Genomic DNA, 16930 nt, shown 5'->3' with positions numbered 1-16930 from the left:
GCCCACCTTAATTAATTGGTGTCGTTACAGCTGGGATGGCAACATCCATTATTTCATGTTCTCTGTGTAGCTATATCTTCCTACTGTATTTTCCACTGCATGCATCCGATGAAGTGGGTTTTAGCCCCCGAAAGCTTATGCTCAAATAAATTTGTTAGTCTCTAAGGTGTAGGGTGACCAGACAGCAAGTGTGAAAAATCAGGACAGGGGGTGGGGGGTAATAGGAGCCCATATAAGACAAAGCCCCAAATAGCGGGACTGTCCCTATAAAATTGGGACATCTGGTCACCCTACTAATATGCCCCAAGTACTCCTCTCTTTCTTCCCAGCAAGAATGAAAGTGAGCGGTAATTCCAGATAAGGACTACAAATCCCAGAGATCTTAGCAGGGTCTCCTCCCGCCCCGTTCAGAGGCTGATGAAACTGAAAGTGCCGCAGTAGCGGCGGCTGCTTCAGGCCCGAGAGATTCTTTCACCTTCAGCAGCTGTGCGGAGAGGAGGGGAACCAGCGGGTGGCGGGAGGCAGACAAAGAGCGTGAGCTTTAAAACGGTGCGACATGAACGGAGGAGTGGATTGTGCCCTCTCGGAGGAAGTGATCGATCTCACCAGAGGACCATCAGGTACAGAGTTAAAGATGGGGGCGGGAGGTTGGTTTGCTGGATGTGTGTACTTGTGATCTGGCGAGGAGCCTGGTCCTGTGTAACTCACTTGGCTTCACAGCTGCCAGGAGAGATCCGGCCTGAGGCCTGTATAATCCTGGCACTAGTTTCTAGTAGCAAAGTCATTTGCAAACACCTTCGGGGTGGAAGAGAAATCCAGGCAGAAGGAATCTGTCTTGTTTGGTTTTAATAATACCCACGAAACTTTGCTTTTTAAAACGTACTTGCAGCTTCTCTGGATGCTCTGGGGGAGGGGCTAATGGTGCATTGCACTTTGATTCATATGCTTATAAAGAGATTTGCTCATTGCTCAGTTATATTAGCCTTGTACAGTGGTGTTGGCTTGTGCTGCAGCTGAAAAGAGTCTATAAATACAGTCCCCACAATTAAAAGGGGCTGGGGCAGGGGAAGAGAATGCAGCTGGATTTTCTTCCATGGAAATACAAGTATGGCTCTGCTTTTTTGAAAGGAAGAACTATGGGGTACTTGAGGTTTAACCAGATACTGACTCTAAACTGCAAAAAGAAAAGGAGTACTAGTGGCACCTTAGAGACTAACCAATTTATTTGAGCATAAGCTTTTGTGAGAAATGAGCTCTAGCTCACAAAAGCTTTTGCGCAAATAAATTGGTTAGTCTCTAAGGTGCCACTAGTACTCCTTTTCTTTTTGTGAATACAGACTAACACCGCTGTTACAGTTTACAGTCAGGTTTCAGAGTAATAGGGTTCTCCCCCCCCCCCCCCCGGGAGATATATTGTTTGTTTTTATCTCCTAGAAAACAAGGCTGAAAGGGAAGCCCTGGTGTTGAGCAGGCATGTAACTGTGTATTTGTGCTACCAAGCCATTAATGAAGGGGGGAGGAACAATCCTAGAGCTGTAAGATAATGCAGCCAGTAGTGAAGTAGTCCTACCTTGCTTGAAGAGATGGGAGAGATGTTGCTGTTCGTTAATTCTTGGCACTTTGGCCCTGGTTTTTAAAGGTATTTAAGTGTTACTGTACTCAGTGTTATGCCTAACTGATTTAGGAGTCTAAATCTCATTTCCAAAAGGGATTTAGGCACTGTCAATGGGATTCCTGAATGTGTAAGTCATTGGCAAATGAGATTTTAGGCTTCTAAATCAGTTAGCACAACACTGAGTGCAGCAACAGTCAAGTGCGTTTTAAAAATTCAGGCCTTTGGCTTTGTCCAGACAAAGACCTGGTCTATGCTACACAGTTCGGTCAGTGTAAGTTGCCTTGTGTCAGTCAAGCTGTGGAAGTGTCTTCACTTAAATTTGGCTCCTGCTGATCTAAGTGTCTCTCTATGACCATTTAGTAACCCCACCTCCACAAGCAGCGTAAAGTCATGGTCGATGTAGTTAGGTCAATGCAGTGTCAATGCCTATGTCGCTTGTTATTGGCTTTCAGGAGCCATCTCGCAATGCCCCACACTGACAATACAATCGATACAAGCGCTCCTAGTGTGGACGTGCACCGTGGATGCAAGGAGCCAAGTGTGCACACATACAAACAATTTAATAATTGCGGTGGCAATTTTTCCACTCAAAATTGCCCACCAAACTCCTTGTGGTAACCGTACAAAATACCCTCAGACACGCTGACTGTTGGGCTTTTCTTTTTTAAAGCCTTTATTTAAAGAAATTTAATAGTGTGGCTGAAGTGTCAATTGCAGACAAATTCACCCGTAACATACTGGTAGCATAAAGAACGTGGTGAATATTGAAGCAAAACATGACTGACATTCCCACAGCAGACAAGGCCCAGAACTTTCAAAAGTGGCCCCTGCTTTCGGGAAAACAGCACGGGTTTGTCTCTCAGACGTGCGGCGCACCCCCAGCTCCTGTGGAATTCAGCTGGCTGCACAGTTGCTCTGCATTTCTGAAATGGACACACTGGGCACCCAAAATCAGTGGCCACTTCTGAAAAAGTTGGTCAGGGTGACAATGTACCACACTAGCTACTTTGTGTTTACTGTTGCTGTTTGGTGGGTTAACTAAGTAGGTAGCTAACTGTAGTGTGGGTAGTAAGGGAAGGGACAGGGAGTGGGGTGGAGGATACAGAAAAATTAGCTTTTCTATTACAGCCCTGGGTGCTATCACTGGGTCAATCAAACTTTTTTTTTTTTCCCCTTCAGAATGATTTTTTTAATTGCATGATCAAAACTGCAGTTAGCTATGTGCCTGACTCAAACTCCTTAATCCAAAGAGTCACAAATATTGGGGGAGTCTTGACTCTGGAACTGGACTGCATAGCTCAGGGCTCATCTTTAATTAACATAAATATGAATGAAAATCTGCCAGACCTTCAATCCATACCAATGCTGTGTATGGCTAGTGACCGGTTTTGGCTCCAGTCATCCTTTGCAGAGACTGGAACACCCACATCTGTTGCAGGTGTCAGTGTTGTTTTTCATAATGAATCTAGTTCCAGTGAAAGGTACTGTCTTGACACCCTTGAGAGATGAAGTCTTCTAGCTATCCCTAGAACAGGTACCACATAAGTAGCAGTAGTGAAAACTTCCCTCATCTTGTCCTTCTGGTATGCTGTGATCCAAAACTGAAGTGACTGACTACAGAAGGTGGTACTTCAGTCTCTGCAGTCCTCCCCTCATGAGGGGATCTGAACACTTCAAAATCTTTTTTTCTTGATTTCTCTTGGTGGTACCATCCTACAGCCATAAGAACACTTCATTGTATAGAATTGAAGGGGAACAGAGTTTAGGAAGACTATAGAAAGCAATCATAACTTCTTCATGAATATATCAGAGGGATAAATACAGGAGAGGGAGAGGAATTATTTAAGCTCCGTACCAATGTGGACACAAGAACAAATGGATATAAACTGGCCACCAAGAAGTTTAGACTTGAAATTAGATGAAGGTTTCTAACCATCAGAGGAGTGAAGTTTTGGAATAGCTTTCCAAGGGAGGTAGTGGGGGCAAAAGATCTATCTGGCTTTAAGATTAAACTCGATAAGTTTATGGAGGAGATGGTATGATGGGATAACATGGTTTTGGTAATTAAATATTCATGGTAAATATGTCCAATGGCCTGTGATGGGATATTAGATGGGGTGGGATCTGAGTTACTCCAGAAAATTCTTTCCTGGGTATCTGGCTGGTGAATCTTGCCCATATGCTCAGGGTTTAGCTGATTGGCATATTTGGGGTCGGGAAGGAATTTTCCTCCAGGGCAGATTGGAAGAGGCCCTGGAGGTTTTTTGCCTTCCTCTGTCGCATGGGGCACGGGTCACTTGCTGGAGGATTCTCTGCTCCTTGAAGTCTTTAAACCACAATTTGAGGACTTCAATAGCTCAGGCATAGGTGAGAGATTTTTCGCAGGAGTGGGTGGGTGAGATTCTGTGGCCTGCGTTGTACAGGAGGTCAGACTAGATAATCATAATGGTCCCTTCTGAACTAAATATCTATGAAGTTAGTTCATGAGCACCACTATTTTCTGGATTTCCTTAAAGTAGAGGAGATGTATATGTTTTTTGGGATTTGATTTTTGTGTTTTTTAAATGAGAGAGAGAGAAAGGGGAAGAGGAAATCTTAGGTTTTTAAACTCCCTACTGAAGGTAGGTATGACCTGAGTCTAACAAGTTTTCACATTGACTTATGGTAACAACTTGTTGTCACTACTAACCTGTCTAATATTTCTGTCCAGGACTTTGTACTCTGCTCATAACATAATATCTAGGTACCTGACCTTGAATATGGGCAATCTGATGGTCAAAAGATGAAAGACACCATATCTCCAGCTCAATTCAAGTGTGTGAGGCTGGTGTACAGTTGTTAGGCTTCTCCTTATCCTGGTTTTGCTTCAGATGTCTTAGCGCTGCTGCTTTGGTGTCAGCATCAGGGCATGATTCAACCTGCTGATCAAATTCTAACTTGCTAGATGTATGCCTTGGGGCTCATGCTGACTTGCAGTTATTCTTGTACATTAGAGAACACTCTGACCTGAATTTATTTGCTAGCACTTGGTGTCTTAGGGCCTCTGGCTCTTAGCTATGATTGTTGATCCACTTATAAGGGATAGATATTTTAGAGTTAAATAGCAAGATAATCTGTAGGGTCCAAGGTGTCTTCATTTCCTCATAATATCAAAGCACTTATCACATAGTTGATCATTCACTTATTTGGCAAAGTTCAGGTGCCTGTACAGTTTAATCCTTCTCTAAGTATGAATGTTGACTGTGCTTGCAGACTGTTAAGATGGGTACAGTTGCATCTCTGGCAAAAGTTTGTTGAATAGGAAGAAGTAGTTAAAATGGCAGAGCAGTATGTTTACACTGCTCAAAAATCACATTTTATGGAATGCCAAATTATATTCTAGATTCATCTGGCAATATTTTGCCATTTGGTGTCTTTCTTAGCCTGTAGATCAATGTCGAATTTCTCTTCTTTGAAAAGGAAGAATTGTGAAACCTGCACCTGTTATGAATACAGTAGATTCTGCTTAATAGCAACCTGGATATTAACAACTTCCAGTTAATAGCAAAATTTTCTTGTGAACCAGTTCTCTTCCGTTGATTATAATGCTGATGGGATTCAGATACAATAACTTCTCACTTAACATCGTCCCGGTTAACGTTGTTTTGTTATGTTGCTGCTTGTTTAAAGTTGCGCAATGCTCCCTTATAACGTACTTTGGCTGCCTGCTTTGTTCACTGCTTGCAGGAGTCTCTGAAAGAGCAGCCCGTCCTCGTGGGGGTTTGGAACCAGGGTGGGCCAGCAGCCCCCCATCAGCTCCTCTAATTTCCCTGTAAGTAGGTGTGTGGCTGGGCAGGCGCCAGCAGGCTATCCATTGCGGGCAGTTCAGGTGTCCCTCCCCCCCCCCCCCCCCCGCTGCCATGTGCTGCTCCTGCTCTCTATCTTGGAGCAGCTCCCGGGGAGCCTCCTGCTTGCTGTGCAGAGGGGAGAGGGAGGAGGTGCTGATGTCAGGGTGTTTCTCTTCCCCCGCTCCTGTACCCCATCTCCACAGAGCTGGGGGAGGGGCAGGGGACACAACAGGCTGCTGCTTTGTCTGAACATGCTGATCTACTTAAAAGGGCAGAGTACTTAAAGTGGCGTCAGCGTACTTAAAGGGGCAATATGTCTCTGTCTCACACACACAGAAAAACACACATGCACCCACTGGCACTTTAGAAAGTCAGCGCCTAGGCAGCTGTGTATATGCTGCCCAGAGGAGGGAGTGGTGCGCTCCAGCAGGATAGCATGGGTTCATCATCCCTTTCAGTTTCCGCAGGGAAGTGTTTGCAGCCACTGCCATGCATCTATTTGTTTCCTCCCTCCTGCCTGACACCATGCTGCCTTGTAGAGCATAAGGCTACATTAACAACAACGTGTTAAGCCTTGAGGGCTCAGCTGAGAGCTAGTTCATCATTTAGCAGCAAGGCATTCCCTGGGAAATATCCCACCCTGTGACTCCTCCAGCTCAACTAAGCTTCACAATCATCATCACTGTGTACAGTATTAAATTGTTTAAAACCTATATAATGTCTTTTGTATGGCGAAAAATATTTCCCTGGAACCTAACTCCCCTATTTATACTAATTCTTATGGGGAAATTGACTTAGCTTAACATTGTTTTGCTTAAAGTAGCACTTTTCAGGAACATAACTACAACGTTAAGTGAGGAGTTACTGTACTGGCAACAGCATTCTACTTATTAGCAATTTTTTTTTTTTTTAAGAAAGGCTCCACCTACAGGCAGGTTTGTGGGGCTGAAGGCAGAGAGGGGAGTACAGGGACCACCTGGCTGCCGCCCCACAAACCTGCTTGCTGCTGATGCTCAGCTCATCCCAGCACTTCCTTCTGGGAGAGCAGGCCTGCAAACTTGCCAGCAGATAGCTCTTACCTCCTTTTGTGGTCCCTATGCGTGGGCAGGATTGGGGAAGGGAAGCTGTGGGCAAAGGGGGATAGCTGCAGTCCAGATGCTGGAACTGCATGGTACCTCTTTCTGTCCCTGTGCTCTCCCAACTGCACCCTGCTGTGGGACTCCATAAGGAGGGAAGTACTGGGATGTGCTGAGCTCCCTCATCTAGAGAGTACATGGAGAAGTATCATGCAGCTCCATGGGCCGCCAGTGCTCCCCATTCCCTGGAAAGCCCTGGCGTTTCAGCTGCATCTCTGCTCCCTGCTGCTGTCCTACTCACAAGCAGGTTTGTGGGGCTGCAACCAGGGAAGGCCTGTCCCAGCACTTCCTTCCCTGGCTACTGCCTCACAAACCTGCTTGCCACTTATTGGCAACTGCTGGTTAATAGCAACTTTTTGCTGGCAACTGAGGAGCTGCTAATAAGTTGAATCCACTGCACTTGTTTCTGGTCACCAAAAATATCCCTCCTCCACATTTCCCAAACTGTGTCCTCTGATAAAAATGAGTCTTCTATATTTTGCCTTGATTGCTGAAAACCTACAAAAAATCTCACTTTTTTTGTTCATTAGTGTTTCTATCACTAGAATGGGATCCTCTGATGTTTCTGGTAAATCTTAATTTCCTCTCAAATTTTCTCAGTCACTGATTTTTCTCTGTTCCCAGATTACTAAGCTTCAAACAAGATGACAAAGCATTTCCCATGGTTTTTGCCACAAAGTGTGCGGTATCTCATTCAAGTATCTTTTAAACCAGACGTTAGTGCATTAGCAACATCATTGCCTCGCTTCTCCCAAACCCTGCTAGCAATTCCATCCTCTCCCCCATTTGTCTGAAGCTGACAGAAAAGGGAACAAAGACTGGGGAATGTCAAGGCTGCCATTAGTGTTGCTGTATTTATCAGCCTGTAAGGGCACTCTCTGAACACTATGGCTCACCCCAGACCCTCTGATCTCCTATAACTGAGCTAAAAAGCCACTTCCAAGGCGGAACAAGCTAGCTTTTATTTGCCATTCTGTTCACCAGTCTCCTGTCTCCTATTCCTCTACCCAGTGCATCGAGGGAGAAAGCATCAGCCTGGTTAAGTGTGCATCTGGGACTTGCTTTCAGACCATGCTTGGAGTAGCTTCTAAGTAACAGGATCATGTCAGAAGGAGACTGTTTTCTCCCTTTCCTCCCTCAGATGTTTGGTATGTCTGCTCCTGACTTCCCAAGTTTCATGCTGCTGGATCGTCTCCCTCCTTATTTATTTACAAATATTTTGTTGCATTGTGGTACAGACTGTGCTCTAGCAGTCTATGGGGCTCCAGCCTTTGAGTTCAGTCTGTTCTTCTGGATTAGACTAAACAACAAGTCTGAATCTTCCGATGCATTTTAATCTACCACCTGGTTACAGCTAGAGTTCTGTAATCAACTCTATTTTTAACAAACAAACAAAACTCCAAACTGCCTCAATCAGGCCATAATTTCCATTTCAATTTTTTGGTGTGGTTTGTTTTGTTTTTTTTAAATCCCCTAGTCCTTTGAATTGATTTCCTGTCCTGTTTCAGATTCCAGGGACAATACAAAGTGCTTGCACAGTTGCTGCTGATGCTTACATAAAATGTGAAGTGGCTAAGAAGTCTGTCAATTCAGTATGTCCTTGGGTAAAACTCTGCACTCCAATACCCTAGGGCCTGATCCAATGACTTGTAAACATTAAATCATGGTTAAATACAGGACTGTAAGTTGAGTGATCTAGGCTCAGGTAACCTCTTGGTGCCTCAGCTTCCCCATCTATAAAATGGGAATAATACTTCCTCCCTCACAAAGGTGTTGGGAGGCTTGATTCATTATTGCTTGAAGCTAGACCTACAGAAGGGTCTATTGTGAAATGTAGAGTCTTTTTGTTGAAAAACAGTTATTGATGAGAAGGTGTCCTGGGAAGTGAGGACTGGAGAAGGTACTGCTGCATTTCCCCCCCCCCCCCAACTACAAGAATGTCTTATCTACTTGACATTCTCTATTTCCTGTGTGTCTCAGGATTGGGCTTTAACATCGTTGGTGGGACAGATCATCGGTACATTGCTAACGACAGTGGCATCTACGTCAGCCGGATCAAAGAAGATGGGGCTGCAGCCCTTGATGGCCGATTACAGGAGGGAGACAAAATTTTAGCGGTAAGTCACTCCCTGGGAGGCATGTGTTTGAGGGATCAGGGAGAGTTTTGGCCAGCAAGGAGATGAGATGGGACATTCTGTGGATCAGAGACCATCCTCATCCTGTTTTGCCAGAAACATTCCTTGGCCTCTAGGCTTGCATAGCTACGTGATGTGCATCTCAGTGTTTTTTTTTTTTTTTTATGGTACTGATGGCCTAATTATTTCCCCCTCTTCCCCCCCCCCCCCATTCTGGTATTTCAGTACTGTAGCTCCACTGACTTTTCTGGAGTTGCTTGTGATTTATATCTGTGTGGATGGAGAATTCATCTTTCAGTTGCTAGGTTTCTCTCCCTGGCATACTAATCAGTGTTGTTTGGATTATTAACCTCCTTTGCTCAGGAGGAGCTGGGCTTCCTATGAAGGGTTTCACTGGCTGCTTTCCTTGCTGGCACCATGGTTAAGGTGGATCAAATGTGGTCTGAAGATTTTCTTCTTCTATTGTCAGTGATACGAGGTGATAGCACTTTAACAAGCAAAGAAGAACAAAGAATTCGGCTAAAATATGATGCATCATTTGTATGTTTAATGGATTTTCATCTTTTTAATTTATGTTCCTGTTTTAGGTTTATATAAATAAACTGAGTGGCTTGTGTAAGTTGGCGCTTGATTGCTGAACCAAAGAGTGATGTATAAGTACTTTATCTTAACAGTGTAATAATTCTGGATAAGCAGTTGAAGGATGTAAATTCCGAGAAAGGGGAGGAATAGTTCAGTGAGATCCAATGGGGTATAACTAGGAGTAATGGGATGAAATTTAGCAAAAGAAAAACTTATGCTAAGTATCAGGAAATACTTCATGATGGTAAAATCCACAAGGCTTTGAAACATTCTTCTGTGAGAAGTAGTAGCAGCCTCATTACTGTAATTATTTGAAACTGGACAGGACAAAGCACCATGGAATATATTGTAGGTAGTAATTTTGCATAGATCCCCTGGTTGGGTTGCTTACCCAGTGGGTCTTATCCATTTTTTTTCAAACCTTTTTTCCAATAAAAGTGTTATCTGTGAAAGCCAATAAAAGGGCCAAGGCATTCACTAACTGAAGATGCAGGTTTTTATTTCAGATTGCATGTTGAATTTGTTAATCAATATTCATCCATTAAGCATTAATACATCACATGCCACAGCATTTGACAGTAGATTAAGGTCACTGTATAGGGCATTCAGTGATCCAGCAAGACCACCTGCTCTCAGGCCTCCAGCTTCCTAGCCATTGCCTTTCTTAAGAGAGACAGGGGTCTCCATCTCCTTCTGACCTAGGTATTTCCAGACTGCATAGTCCCCTGACTATACTGTGGTGGTCCCAGTACAAACCGGTTTCCCAAGCATTCCTGTTTGCTTTCTCTTCAGAGATGGTGGACAGTGTGACTGCCCACAGTTATAGGTACCCCACAGCTCTCTTTGTGTAAGCCTACTTGATTCTCCGGATAAGAGCACTAGAGAGAGAACCTACACACATACTAATACACTTACCAGAGATCACCCCAACCCTAACATGGGCTTTGGCTGGAGCAGTCCTTCTAAACCCCACCCAAGGGATTTCCTTGTGCTTCCAAGTTCATCTACAACTCTGAACAACCCCCCGTCTTATGTGGCCTCCATAGGCCTAATCCCTCCAACCCTACCCTAAGGACTGGAGCTTTCCATGGGTCCTGTCCATTAGCTGGATCAGGAAAAAGGCCCTGAGCCAGTTTAAAACCAGGCTGTTTATCCAAAAACATTTTCTGTGTCTGTGGGTTCCTGGAGAATCCAGTTTGAACTGGTATGTGTGCATCTCTCCAGGGGGATGGCTTCAAAGGGCTAATTACAGAGGGATTACATTCATATCCCCTTCCTCCTAGAGGAGTTATGTACATTTTTCACAACACATACACAGTTGTATTTTTAATACACAGGACCCCAAAGATATTAAACCCCATTTAATTAGGTTTAACTTTATTGAATTAAGTTCATTCAGGACACTGCAGGAAATTGTCCGTCACAGGTACGCTAAAAGTGTGCACATTCTAAAATTGGCAAATACTAACACATCTAGTCGACTTTCTTTTTAAAACTGCATATTTATCAAATGTTTAGTGTAAATGTGTATCTTTTGTCTATGCACAAATATCCTTAAATATTTAACTCCTTTTTTAAACATGGTCTATCTTGAAGGAAATTTTCCAAGAATGGATCTGTCATAAATATAAAGGGAAGGGTAACCACCTTTCTGTATACAGTGCTATAAAATCCCTCCTTGCCAGATACAAAACCCTTTCACCTGTAAAGGGTTAAGAAGCTGAGGTAACCTTGCTGGCATCTGACCCAAAATGACCAATGAGGGGACAAGATGCTTTCAAATCTGGAGGGGGTGGAAACAAAGGGTTTAGTCTGTCTGCGTGATGCTTTTGCTGGGAACAGATCAGGAGTGCAGCCTTACAACTCCTGTTAAGTTAGTAAGTAAGCTAGCTAGAAAATGCGTTAGATTTCCTTTTGTTTAATGGCTTGTAAAATAAGCTGTGCTGGAGGGAATGTATATTCCTGTTTTTTGTGTCTTTTGTAACTTAAGGTTTTGCCTGGAGGGATTCTCTGTTTTGAATCTGATTACCCTGTAAGGTATTTACCCTCCTGATTTTACAGAGGTGATTCTTCTACCTTTTCTTCAATTAAAATTCTTCTTTTAAGAACCTGATTAATTTTTCATTGTTCTTAAGATCCAAGGGTTTGGGTCTGTGCTCACCTGTACCAATTGGTGAGGATTATTATCAAGCCTTCCCCAGGAAAGGAGGGTGTAGGGCTCAGGGGGGGGCATATTTTGGGGGAAGACGTCTCCAAGTGGTCTCTTTCCCTGTTTTTGTTTAAAACACTTGGTGGTGGCAGCATACTGTTCAAGGACAAGGCAAAGTTTGTACCTTGGGGAAGCTTTTAACCTAAGCTGGTAGGGACCTGCATGAAAGACCCCCTATCTGTACCCTACAGTTCAGCGTGGGGAAGGAACCCTGACAGGATCAATGAAGGATAAAATGTGAGGATCAGTCTTAGGGTAAATTAACACATTCTGTTCCAGTTCCTCTTTAAAGGTGTGGTGTTCGTGTGGTGTGGGTTGTTTTTTTTTTCTCCCCCTTTTTTTTGTCTTAAGACTTTTTAGAATCACAAAAGGGGGGTGTATGTGAGAGAGAGAATATGTAGCTTTAAAATACATAACTTTAAAAAAAAAAAAAAACCAATGTTAGGCTGTCATTGGATTCATTCCATCATAACCTTCTGTGGTTGGTTTGTTTTTTCTTTTTTCTTTTTTTGCTTCCATATAACTTTTGCCACATCTCTTCTCTTTGGGTTGAAATTTCTCATGCTCCATCTCAAATCTATGTTCAGGTTATTTGCAAAGTTTGAAGAAAACAGGTTGAACTGTTTTTTCGGTTATGCCAATGTGAAGGAATCTATATTTAAAAAAAAAAAAAGACTTTGATAACTCAGATTAGCTCTTAAATTTCATACTTGACATGGATTTACTTCTCAGTGTTGACAAGGGTTTGTGAGGAAATTGGAGTTACAGGCAGATTCAGAATGACATAGCCAGTCTGTGTTGTACTTCATTTTCAGTAGATCCAGTTCTATTAGTTCCCCTCCCCCCTCAAAATACCACAATTCCTTTGACATTGCTCTGCTCCTCCAAAAGATTTTTAAAAATCACTTACAGTAGAACCCATTTTATTTCAAGATGTTTCAGACCACTCAGCCTCAAAAACCACTCAAGTAAATACGGGGTTGGATAAGACAGGTAAGCAAATGGCAAGTAACTTTATAGCTGGATTGGATAAATGGAATTCTATTGTATTAAGCCCCTGCCTCAACTGTTCTATATCAGAATTAGAGGTAAACCCAAGCTGCAAAAGTTCAGAACCAACTTTGAACTTAGAAAAGTTTTAGCAATGCTTTGATCTGGGGTTTCGGTTTGGGATCCTCTCTAATTAGAATATACTGAGGACCTGCTTAATTTTCCGGTAACGGAAAGTGACTTTAGTGCCCTCTTGCATTTAGAATAATTCTGACTACCTGAACACATGGCTGTTGTTTTGTTCTGCAGTGCAGAGAGAGAACTTTTGATCTCACAGCTACTAGTTCTCCTTTTTATTCCTGTGTTTAGATTAACGGCAGGGACCTGAAGAACTTGCTGCACAAGGATGCTGTGGAACTATTCAGGAATGCAGGCTACAACGTTTCTCTGAAAGTTCAACACAGGGTGTGTATTGCCAGCTCCTGGTGGTTGTCCCTGAGGCCCTGCTACCATGGCTTGGGTCAAACTGAAGGAGAGTCCTTGTAGATCCCTGTCTGCTTTGAACCTCTGGGAATTCTGCTCTGCTTTCTACAGTGTATATGGTGATGGGGGGTGGGTGGGTTAGAGAGCATTGGTTTTGTATTTATTTAATGAATGCACCTTTCTGCTAGAGTGAACATTCAAGTTAATGAACATCAGCAGTATCCACCCATCATATTTAGTGATGCTCTGGAGGGGGCTGGAAAGTGTAGTATGGTGGAGTCCTGTGATCTTTTCTTTCCCACAAGGAGTTGGAGTGGTATGGTCCTGCCCTCTTAACCAGTCATTTTAACAGGCAAAATATGTCTCACTGGACAGTCAGATGAAGTCCCAAGTTTTCTCCCACCATCTTACATCCCTTCCCCCACAGACAACATGGCACCAGAGATTAAGGTATGGGAGAAGAGGCTGGGGCCTTGTGTGACAAGTCCTGATTCAGAATACAGCTCTATAGGTAAGGAGTAAAATCCCTCTAGAGGAGGGCTGGGTTGCACAGAAATTGGTGGTTGGATACTGAGCCTTTCATGATAGGCCGCTGATTCAAATCTGGCCCAGTCACTGGTGGTGGTGACGCTACAATCCACAGGCTATTTAGTACCTATGTGAAAAGAGTTACTGGACTCAGTGCAGTTCTAGTGGTCAGGTGTCAATGTGATTAAAAGCCCACCATGCTTGACATTCATTGTTTCCCTTGTTGGCAGTCTCGGCTGAGAGGCAAAAGATTCTCCAAAGGGGGGGGGAGAGAGAACGCCCTTCTTATCCCTAGCTGTCCTCTCCAGGGTAGAGGCATATTTGTAGTGTCAGAAAAGAAGCCACTGCTGCTCCTTAACCTGCACTAGTACTAGCTCTGGAGACCGAGGAACCCAAAATCCACTGCTGCCAGACTGGCACCGCTAGCCATCACTAAAGTTGATTAAAGGAAGTGCTGAACCATCACTAGGGCAGCTCTTGTGAAATAGTATGTGAACAGGTCATGCTGAATTGTGGTGTGTGTACCACTACCATCTGCTGCATGGAAGCTTACCTGTCCCAAGTGTGTGTTTTCTCTCTAGTGACTGGCTTACAAAGAGGATATGGAAGCATCGATACTACTCCTAGCTAATGGAGGTTTTTCTTTGACTCTAGTTGCAGAGTCACGCCTTTTGGAGCAGAAGGCTTCTGCATTCTAACCCTCCCAGGCCCCAAGTATACAGTATGCTGATGACCATGTGGTTGTGCGTGTTTCTAGAACCACACATTCCTCACATAAGGTTGCTGTCTGTCTTGCCGCAATTACCACTGATTCTCCTCTTTCTGTTTTAGTTGCAGCCACAGAATGGTCCAGCTGGTCACAGAGGAGATGGAGAACCAGGTGGTATTCCCCTAGCTGTCATTTTGGTGCCAGTGTTGGCCATTGCGGTGGCTGCAGCGTGGGCCTTCCTGAGATATCGACAGCGGATGTGAAACATTCCCCTCTGAAGATCTCTGTGCATATATGTATAATATACACCCACACACAGCTACGTTATAATTTAAAGAGAGAATCAACAGTTGTATCGTGGACTAATGCCAGAAAGGATTGTTGCCTCTTATAAAGCTGCTGCTGATGTTCACTATGTTCTGATTTTCTTGTGGGGTTGATAGAGGAAGGAAGTAAATGGGGAGGTGAGATTATCGTGTGTAAACAAATGTGCCATTTTCACTGATCCCATGGCATTTTTGCTATCTCCTTTCTTGCACCATGAACTTTCAAATACTTATTCTGTATTTTAAGATGTGACTTTGGGTGTGTTTTAAGAACAAAACTTTTATTTTGAGAATTTCCTTATTCTCCTCTCATTCCTCTTACAACCAATGATCCACCTCTCTGAATCAAGAATGAAGAGGAGTGTGGGGGATAGCTTATCGTTTGGGTAGGGTCGGTAGCGGGCTGGTTAAATAAATGCCTTTGAGAAATGTATACCATCGGTTCTGGTTTCACAGTTAAAGTTCCCAGAGGAGCTGCTGATGTAAAACAAATTATGCAATATCAGTGAGGTGTTGTACTGGTCCTGGAAAGGCAGGAGGCCACATCAGGGAGAAGGAGAGAGGAGTAAGGATAGAAGGCTCAGGAATGAAGAACCAAAGAATTGTAACAGGAGGCTTTCAACAAAGTGCTAGGATACTGGAGAGAGACACCCAATAGCATCAGAAATGGCCCAATGAGGGGAGAGAGAGGCCTCTAAAGTAGAGGTGAACCAACAGCATGTTTAGTCTATGGAGCTACCAGAAGCCCATCTGTCAGGTTACAGAATAATTTTTGGCGGCAGGGGGTGGGAATAGAACACTCATTTTACCCAGACTTATTGCAGCAGCTGACCTGCTATCTGCAGTGTCGTGCAGCCTGGAAGATCTTAGCATGACTTGATCTGTGGTATGGTCTTGGTCCATCTAAGCCATTGCTTGCTTGTTGAGGCTCTGACATGGCTGCTGGGGAGTTACACCAATGGGCAAACCAGGGGATGGAGGAGGAAGATGCAGGCATTCTGTAGCCACACTAGATTCTTCTTTTGGGGGGCAGAAGGCAGACAGGGAAGGCTTGGTAAGAAAGATGAATTGGCAAAAAGTCATGCCTTGCCACAAAGGAGAAAAACACCCCAGAAGGCTTTGTTGAACAGGCTGCTAGTTCTATAGTAATGCTGCAGGAAAATGAGCAATACCATGCTCCTATGAGAGAGTAAAGCTGGCTGGTTTCTAGACTGAAGGAAGCCAGAGTGTCTCTATTGGGGTAGCAGGGAGGAGAATACACACAGGATGTCAGTGCTTCAAGGCACTTTAATCTTTTTGTTTTTTAAATAGGCTGTAGAACAAGCCACTTCTAGGTATTTGATGTGGCCTCTGAACCGTGCTTGTTAGGCCACAGTGCCTGGAAGAAGCGTATGTGCTAGTGTGTTTAGTGAATAAGACTGTGCAGCAGGAGAGCATCTTTTGAAAAGCTGTGATTGAATTTTATCCGCAGGATTGTAACTCCTCGCTCTGTCTGGTTTTAAACACCTCAGTGGAGTAAGACCTGTTTTTCTTGTCTCACAGAAAGAATGTATTCTTTTGCAAAAAGAAAAGTGATATGTATTATCTGTATAAATGCCAAAAATCACATATGCAATATATGTATACAAACAAGAGAAACTGAATTGATGGCCCTCTCCACTCTTTACTTCTCTCATCCCTAACCTTCTTCTGTTTTTACAGGACACTTTGTTATACAAATGTTTAGAATGCCACAGTATGACTAGCTGGAGATGTTCTCCTATAGTGATTAGATGAAAGCCCATGTGCTGTAGTATTTGACATTCCCATAGCATTGTGAAGGATCCTAGAGTGCTACACCAGCTATATACATTAAGCATCCCTTACTTCCTTGCACTCTCCTCCTTGCTGTGCCTGGAGAACTTTGCCCAAGGTTCCTAAGGCGAACCTCTGCTCTTGCCAAAAGTACTGCGAGATTGATTGATATTTATTTGTTGGCAGCTGTATGTGCAAAGAAGATGGTTTGTGCCCACAGTTCCATGGTTGATGGCTTGATTATGCATGCAAAGCAGATAAATGTGATTATCCACAAGAAGATGCCCAACTAACTCTTTGTGTGCACAATCAAGGCTGTACATTTTGTGAGTCTAGGTCTCTACTCGAACATTTGGCCACCTGTCCATGCAGAGGAAATGGAACCTCTTGTTATAAGGTGACACTTGCTGTCAGAATAACTTGGCCGTTTTGAATTTAACAGTTCTTCAGACAAAAATGTCCACTAGTAACTGGATTGATTTTTATACAGCACCGTTTACAAGTAGAAGCTACCCATGGAAAATGAAACTAGAACATTAAATAAGTTACAAACTCTCACCAGGAAATAGAACCCAACTTTTCATATTAGATTGAAA

General features: G+C 43.5%; 1 protein-coding gene across 1 annotated transcript; it reads left to right on the top strand.

Moving 5' to 3' along the window:
- The first annotated feature begins 408 nt into the window (after positions 1–408).
- SYNJ2BP (synaptojanin 2 binding protein) lies at positions 409–16183 on the top strand. The gene is made up of 4 exons (XM_073348499.2): positions 409–620; positions 8559–8695; positions 12864–12959; positions 14337–16183. Exons 1-4 carry the CDS (start codon positions 557–559, stop codon positions 14475–14477), a joined length of 438 nt encoding a protein of 145 aa, XP_073204600.1. The 5' UTR covers positions 409–556; the 3' UTR covers positions 14478–16183.
- Positions 16184–16930: the final 747 nt, after the last annotated feature.

The sequence above is a fragment of the Lepidochelys kempii genome, chromosome 6, assembly GCF_965140285.1.
Source record: "Lepidochelys kempii isolate rLepKem1 chromosome 6, rLepKem1.hap1, whole genome shotgun sequence".
Taxonomy (NCBI): Eukaryota; Metazoa; Chordata; order Testudines; family Cheloniidae; genus Lepidochelys; species Lepidochelys kempii.
The sequence above is the reverse complement of the archived record's forward strand: the minus strand, read 5'-3'. Positions and strand labels throughout refer to the sequence as shown.